General features: G+C 36.5%; 1 protein-coding gene across 1 annotated transcript; it reads right to left on the bottom strand.

Annotated features, from left to right (window-relative positions):
• Position 1: 1 nt before the first annotated feature.
• Positions 2-6,934, bottom strand: LOC123207759 (pleiotropic drug resistance protein 1-like). The gene is made up of 24 exons (XM_044625219.1): positions 6,424-6,934; positions 6,003-6,123; positions 5,820-5,908; positions 5,644-5,728; positions 5,389-5,548; positions 5,223-5,299; positions 4,989-5,042; positions 4,812-4,902; positions 4,430-4,731; positions 4,075-4,356; positions 3,676-3,992; positions 3,438-3,598; positions 3,250-3,353; positions 3,009-3,168; positions 2,832-2,930; positions 2,628-2,734; positions 2,196-2,528; positions 1,822-2,112; positions 1,664-1,747; positions 1,429-1,562; positions 1,119-1,346; positions 842-1,013; positions 471-725; positions 2-390 (listed from the first exon to the last, which is right to left on the bottom strand). Exons 1-24 carry the CDS (start codon positions 6,753-6,755, stop codon positions 133-135), a joined length of 4,296 nt encoding a protein of 1,431 aa, XP_044481154.1. The 5' UTR covers positions 6,756-6,934; the 3' UTR covers positions 2-132.
• Positions 6,935-8,506: the final 1,572 nt, after the last annotated feature.

The raw sequence follows: 8,506 nt of genomic DNA on the forward strand, positions 1-8,506 counted from the left end.
AGAAATAACAATCAAACACTTACGTAATACAACATTAATCAGATGTCTCACACACACTTACATATATATATATATAAATAATTGGCAAAATACAAGTTTAATAATTGAGAGCAAAAAAGCAACACAAAATTTCTATCTCTTCTGGAAATTTAATATCTTAATCCCCAGAGCAAAGATAAATGCAAAGAGCACAGTGAATAGAACAACAACAACTGCAACTGCGCCCAGAAAATCATGCTTGTAACCAAAATAATCATCCAAAAATTGCTTCACTGTTTGACCATTGTCAAGAATATCCTCTATTTGTCCGAATTGTGATGCCACCAACCCGTATATTGTCCAGGAAATCGGGCATCCCCAAAAGTACCATCGCCACCATATAGGAATTCTCTGTAATTGCCCAAATCAAAGGAAGTTAATTTATGATTGGATATGTAACATTTGAACGAAGGTGGGAATCTGGAACTTACAGGTCTTGGGACGATGAATCCAGAAAAGAGGTTCCACAACTCATAAAAGGAGAAGGCGACCACAGCAGCTATGTGGTGGTTTGGTGTCATGGCCACAGCCATCATGCCATAGAAGGTGAAGTACATTAAAGATACAAACATGAGGAAAAAATACCAGAAGAATTTGCCGGCATCCCAGTCGAATGCTATCATTGCATACACCAGAATGCCATAGACTACAGATTGAGCAAATATGTAAGGAATCTCAACTACAACCTGGATGAATACACAACAAAAATGTTAAATTCCAATGTGATATATATATATATATATATATATATATATATATATATATATAAATGTCAAGAATGCTACATGGGAAAAATATTTACTTGTGCAAAGGCAAATGCCATTGGTGAATACAGTCCAGCTGCTTTTTCTCTGTAAAACACTGTCCTTTCAACAGCCACTACCGGCTGCACGGCTGTGGCATTCTGGACACCAAGAAAAAGAACAGCCGCATATATGGAACCCATTGCATTGAAAAGATCTTGTCGTTTGTCCCTAAATGTCGAAACATGAGATTAATAGGCAGAAGAAACTATATTACTATGAATTATTAAGTTCGAATGTCATATAGTTATATTCCAGTTGTTACTTGTAACTCACGTTTTGGTGCCCAAGTCCCAGAACATTGTCCCAAATGTCACAGCTATGAAGAAGGTGAACAAAAATCTGACGGCTGTGTATGACGTATTCCGCCAGTATGACCACCGTTGTTTCCATAAGCATGCCATACATTGGGTTATGAAAGATCGGGAGTATTGAGTAGCGAAATATAAGTCCTTTGAACCTGGAACAGGCTTGCTTAAATCCCTGATGAGTGCTTTGTTTCTCCTGAGAAATAATGACTCCAATCATATATAGATTTAAGCTGACAATGATAGAAAAGCAGTAATAGTGGTGCCGATGAACTCACTGATACAGTTCTGAGTTTTTGAAAATTTCAGCAAAATCAACCCCCAAAGATATTTCTTGTGATTCACTGGTGACTTCCAACATCCAAGTTGCTGGATTGTAACCATCTTTAATCTTAGGAACTCCTTGAATTCCCTACAGAATAGGAATGCACTTGCCTTAGCAAGTTTTATGATGTAATTTGAACTTAAATATCCATTCTTTGTAATTTGTGAATGTCATTCGCCATATCATACCTCGAAATACTTTATAAGAAGACTAGAGTAGCGACCCAACGGCCCAGCATATATGGCTTGTCCCCCACGCTTCAGTAGAAATAGCTGCAGTGCAGTGTGTAAATTAGTATCATGCTTGCAGAAACAAAATCTGAACCTTCTATATTAAGACTTCTTACCTCATCAAAGGCTTCGAATATGTCAATGCTTGGCTGATGAATGGTGCACACCACCGTTCTTCCTGTGTCCACTGTGTTCCTAACTGTTCTCATAACAATGGCAGCAGCTCGTGCGTCTAGACCTGAAGTTGGTTCATCCATAAATATGATTGAAGGGTTTGCCACAAGCTCTACTGCAATGGTGAGCCTCTTGCGCTGCTCAGTTGACAAACCGTCTATACCAGGCAAACCAACTAGTCCTTGTCTCAATGTATTTAATTCCACAAGCTCCATGACTTCCTCAATGAACATCTACAACCCACAGGTAAATGTGCATCAATAACTAAGAGAAATGTGAAAATAAACCTTGGAACAAAGAGGATTTATTTACCAACCTTTCTAGTTTCATAGTCAACTTCCGGGGGTAATCGAAGCCAAGCTGAATAGATCAGTGATTCATGTACTGTTACAAAAGGAGAGTGGATATCATTTTGCTCACAGTATCCTGAAATACGAGCAAATGTCTCTTGCTTCTTCGGGTACCCAGAAATTGTGATTGTCCCCTCAATGTATCCACCAGTTTTCCTTCCAGCCAATACATCCATCAGAGTGGTTTTACCAGCGCCACTAACACCCATCAAAGCTGTAAGTACACCAGGCCTGAAAGCACCACTCAATCCATTCAGAAGCCGCAATTTGTCTTCAACAACCCCTTGCAGTTTCATTTCCTGCATAGTTTCATAAAGAACAAATAGGCATCATTCCAGGACTAAATAGCATAGTAACCATATACCCTCATAAGGGAAATTTGTAAAACTTAATCCCACCTTTGGCATGTCAACTGAGTACTTAATTTCATCGAAGGTGATTGAATGTGGTTCAAATGGAAGAATCATTCCTCTTTTCTTTTGATGGTTTGACTGTGAAGCTGTGCCTGCAATTGATGTATCAATTATAATTTATATATCATCAAAAGTGTTAGTAAGAAATTTGACACACAAAACACACACATTACCAATGAGTTTAATCACCTGATTGAGGTCTGTCACTAGAACTACTTGTATGGTTTCTGTTTTTATGTTCATTACTCTGAGACTCCTCTGGCAAAACAGCCTGGGGCTTACCGAATGCTGCACAGTTTTTGCACCAATTAGAACATGGTCTGTCTTCTCAGAAGGAATCAAAGTGACCATAGTCAAGATACTCACGGTTGAGAAAAGTGAGAGCCAAGGTGTAGCCAAAATTGAACAGCAGGGTAAAACCAACCATAGCTCCTACTCCAATCCAGTACCAATATGAATATGGGAAGAACCCTCGAGACTTCATAACTCCAACTCCCAGTGGTTCCATTGAAAAACTTGGCACAATCTTCAGTATACAAAAATTTCAGCAATCAGAAGATTATCAGATGACAAAACACAAATGCCAACAAGTTAGTTTTAACATTACCTTTTTCCAACCATGTCCAAGGAACTCATTAACAACGAGAGCATTCTGTGCATACATCAAAGGTGAACACCAATAAGCCCATATCCACCAGTCCTTAACATCCTCTGTGTTATCAAACAAGAGAAAGGAAATGTTCCATTAAGGTTTGAGAATGATTAAGCTTCTTTTAAGAATATATGTGTACTTACTTCGTGAAATGATGAAGCCACCCAATGCAAAAAGCAGCAGCAATACATATGAACCATATGTATTAGCGATGACCATTGTTCTGCCTGCTGCTGCAATCAGTCTGAACAATCCAGAAGCCATTTGGTTGACAATGAAAAGCAATAAGAATTGCTTTGCAAACCTGCAACAAGTACATCGCCTTTCAAGACAGTTGAATTTCTAGAACAAATGTGTAAAATATAACCTTTATTTTCTTACCTTCCAACATTAGACTCAAATCCTATTACATAATAGGTTAAGAATACCCAAACACCAGCCTCTACAAAAGCGACAGGTATCTTGAGGATCCATGATGGAAGAGCATACGCCCATGAAGGATAGAATCGCAGATCCCTTTGCTTGTAGAAAACAGGAAGCTTCACTATGGTCATAGAAATCTCCGACATTCCATTGAACATAATCATCATAGCCGTGAAGAAACAGGCACCAGTGTAGATCATTCCATCTGTATATGAATCTCTGTGCATCTTGGTTCGGAAGAACAGTGTCATAGCAACAAATGCCATTACCACAAGCTAGGTGCAGGGGAAAAAATCTGTGTTAATGATTGTCAATTGAATAAATGACTAAAATGGAAAATCAAATAGTAACACCCACTTGGCCAAGCTTGAAGTAGTAAACAAATGAGTTCCTCTTCATCAACAAATATTCTCTAGAGATGCAAGCTTTCAACAATTCCTTCTTGTTGACACCATATGTCTTGGTTGTCAAAGCTGCAGGGTGGCTTTTCGTCTTATCAAATGGTGTTCCAAGCTCATCACCAAGTTTTCGACCCACATGGAAAGATTGATATGCATCAGAAAATTCCTTCACTGTTATGAACCTGTATGGCTCTTCTTTGTTAAACCAATACTGCTGCTGATCTTTCCTTGATGTCACCTGAAACATTTTAAATATTAATGAAAAATTCAACATGACACTAAGCCCTTAAAGAGCCTCCGTTAGCACATACTTCTTGCAAGAAGTCAGCCACGCCTTTCCTTTCTGGACATTTGAACCCCGTGGATTCGAAAAACTCCAGAACATGTTCACGAGGACCCTGGTAGACAATTTGCCCTTCAGATAGAAGGATAATGTCATCGAAGAGATCATATGTCTCTGGTGCTGGCTGAAGGAGAGAGATCAGAGCGGTTCCATCCATGATGTGAATGGTTTGCCTTATACAATTCACAATTTGGAAAGTTGTTGAACTGTCCAAGCCAGTAGATATCTCATCCATGAACAGTGCATTCGCCGGCCCAACAAGCATTTCACCTGAAGTAATCCGCTTTAGAAAATGTTAATGTGCTTCTGTGTGTACAACTTAAATGAATTAAGGAAGTTTAGTAATTAACCAGTTGTAACTCTCTTCTTTTGTCCTCCCGAGATACCTCTAAACATTTCATCCCCTACCAAGGTATCAGCACAGACTTCCAGTCCTAAAATCTGTAAATTTAAGAGGGAAATAAATTATCATCTCTGATTGATAATGGTTCCATAGGTTAAATTGCTTTGATCATGATGTTAATTACCTTCAGAATATAATCAGTGACCACGCTGGCTTCTTCCCCAGCGGTTGCTGCTGCCTGTGACAGTAGAATTGACCGAGAAATATAAGAAACTCAATCGCCTTGAGTGCAACAAACTGAGCACAATATATATAGACTAATCCAGAGAATGATTTGATCATTATATTTCATCACTGTTTCATTGTAATGCAATACGATAAATGCTACACATCTGGCAAAAATATCAGCTTCTGTCACCTTCATGTAGACATCAATATCAGGGTCAGGCTTAATATTGGCTGCTTTTTCTCTTCTTGACAACTCGGACAACATCTCTTCATTTTCACAAAAAGGGCAATCAGTTAAGCTAAAATTAATTAAAAGCCACCAAAATTGGGAAGAAGACATCAATCCATCAACTAACCGTAACGGGTTCCCACCCCCTGGCATCTTGCAGAGAAGGCCAAGGTTTCCCTCACAGTCATTTCTCCTATATGCACATCATTTTGACCAATGTAAGCAGCAGTTCTCTGGGGTACAAACTCATGCATCTCGTGCCCATTATAAGTCACCCTACCAGAACTCTGAAGAAGATAATTCACCTCTCAAATTAAAAATATTAACCAAAATAATCAACATCTGCTAAAGAATGCAAGCTTTAATTACTATAATTATTCACCTGTAGACTGGAATCAAGCTTCCCAGCCAAAGCTAACAGTAGGGTTGTCTTTCCAGAGGCTGGAGGGCCCAAAAGCAATGTCATTCTGCAACAATTGAGAAATGAATAATCCCCATATATTCAAAATCTGCATTCGAGAAAGATAATTTAACTGTAATTTAGTTCTCAGAACTCACCTTCCTGGCCTGATGATCCCACTGACATCTTGAAGAATTTGCAAATGTTTCTTTCCATTTTTGAGAATTTTTGCAAAAGTCAAGAAACCCTTTAAACCAAATTCACAAACAGAAGTAACATGTTGGTTAAAACTTAAACCAGAAATTAAAAAACAACATAATTAAATTCAATATTAATAATACCTCAATTATGTTATGAAAGAAGTTAATGAATGAAGGCAAAGCTCTACTTCCCACATATGTTTGTCCCTCCACGTTCACATGCTCAAATCTTACCTCAATTTTCGGAAGCTCAATTCCAACTCTGATTACGAAAGTCATAACAACCAGAATTAATAGAGCTATTGACAGGACCGTCCCGAACTCCCTTATCCTATAACATCTGAGCACTCTTATGGTCCTCAAGAGACCAAGATGCATCCTATAAAATTTTTTAGAAACTTCTATAACAATACTTAGTTTTACAACAAAACAGTTTTGTAGGAGGAATTTCGGTTCTGAGTCCGGTAAGAATGCTCAGATGTTATAGAATAAGGGAGGTTGGGATGGATCGTAAAGGAAACTCACAAAGAAATGGAACTACGAAAGAAGAAGAAAATTTTACTTATCGATGCGGTTCTTGAGCTTCAAGAGGAACTGCTCATTATCAGTTTCAGCAATCTTCACCAACCGTTCAATCAACTGCTGCTTGTCATGAAATCCAAGACTGTGTATATCAATTTCACTAGGAACACCTCCTGCGGTTCTCAATATCCCTTTTCTCAGGCGATCAAAAGTTGGCAATTTCTCTAATGCAGCCCATTTTAAGGCCTCTTCATCGTCTTCTCCTCTTGAAGACCTCGAGAAAACGTCCATGGTGTTGCCGCCTCTCCAGAAGGAATTACTTCCTCCCGCACGTAAACTACTACCCGCTCCGTAAATATCTCCTCTATCCATTGCTGAAGCTCCAAACCCACCAAAATGTTCAACTTCAAGAAGAAAAGTTATCAAAGAACCGAAGAGGGGAGCTGTTTGAAAAATCTCCCAACCCACCAGGATGTTCAACTTCAAGAAGAAAAGTTATCGAACAACCGAAGAGGGGAGCTGCTTGAAAAACATTACAGTGCAAAAATCTTTATAGCGCATGCAACGTTTTTGTGACGATCTCTTTATAAAGTACCATTATTTATTGTTCATCGTTTAAAGTGAGATTTTAATTAATAAATTAAAGATGTAAATGAACAGTGGAGCGCAGTGATAATAATTACGAACCTCCATGGCCTGCATGGCTGGCTGACAAAAAGTTTTGTTTTTGTTAAAAATTTTAAATTTTACAAGTATTAAAAAAACTTAAAAACTCTCTTTGGCCCATAATATTCGACTTTTCTTTTGCTTCCCTAAGTTTGTGATTCAAGATTTAGATCATCGAATCCCCTTCCCTTGTAAAACATTTTATTATTAAACCTTTTACTTAAGTGGTATAATTGGTTATGCAATCACTCATTAAATTTGAAGTTTCACTTTTTTAATGTGATTGATTTAACATTAATATGACAGTTTAATTTAAATAATTTTTTTTTTTATTTTTTAGAAAAAATAAAAATCTCTCCCTTCGTTTAAACATATGGAAATATGTTTAGCACTTTGTAGATTTTATTCCAAGTTTATGTGGTTGTGAAAATGGAGATTTCGAGAGATGTGGTATGACATTCACCAAATTGTATTATATCTAATTTGAGTAAGAAGCTGATTTAATACAAAGATGGAATTAAAATAATGTTAAATGTAATCAAAAAATTAGGGACAAAAAGATTCTCCTATAATTACAGATGGTATCAGAGAAAAGATCTTGCTTTATATTTTCATTCCAGCAGGGGATATCAATTCTCATTCCCATTATAGGGATGACAGTGATTCTTTATCGTCTCTTCGTAAAGAAAAATCTTCTTCTCGTACCCCTAAATACAATATAAATATCTCAGATATTAAAATTAACTAAAATTAGAATGAACCCACTATTTTAAATGTCACAAATATCATATATTAACTATCTTGATATGCATAATAAAAATATTAATAAATTTAAAAAATATAAATAATCTAAAACTATAATGATATGTTAGTATTTTAAGTAAAAATATTAATATAAATAGACGGGAAAGAAGATGGGGATGGAGATAGGGACAAGGATAGGGGTTGAGCGGGGTGAGGAGGTGATACATGTATATTTATCCCCGATTACTGAGATATTTTTCATCTTTGTCTTCGTTTCTATCGAAGAATTCTTTTCTCATTACGATCGAAAATTCTAAATTCGAACCAAAATTGTCATCTCTAATAATAATCCCTTATCAATACTTTGGATCTCAAGTATTGTGATATTACCTGCAAATGAAAAGTAATTAAAATTAAAATCTCTTCTCCATTAGTTCTTGAACCCGAGAGTGTTGAATTCAAATAGGTAATTCTAGTCTCATTTAATTATTTAATTTGTTCATTATCCTTTATACGTAAATGAATTCTTTCCCCAGGTGCTCAAAGTTATACTTGCTAGAATAATTTTCCACGTTTAAAATGTATTACAGCAAGATACATTTGTCATTATTTCTAGAAAAACACCATATATATACATAGTAATATTATATGTATATATTTTAAGTATTTAAAATAAATACACAAATGATATATCATCATATAATTAAGTATTA

Source organism: Mangifera indica, unplaced genomic scaffold (assembly GCF_011075055.1).
Source record: "Mangifera indica cultivar Alphonso unplaced genomic scaffold, CATAS_Mindica_2.1 Un_0101, whole genome shotgun sequence".
In the NCBI taxonomy this organism is placed as follows: Eukaryota; Viridiplantae; Streptophyta; class Magnoliopsida; order Sapindales; family Anacardiaceae; genus Mangifera; species Mangifera indica.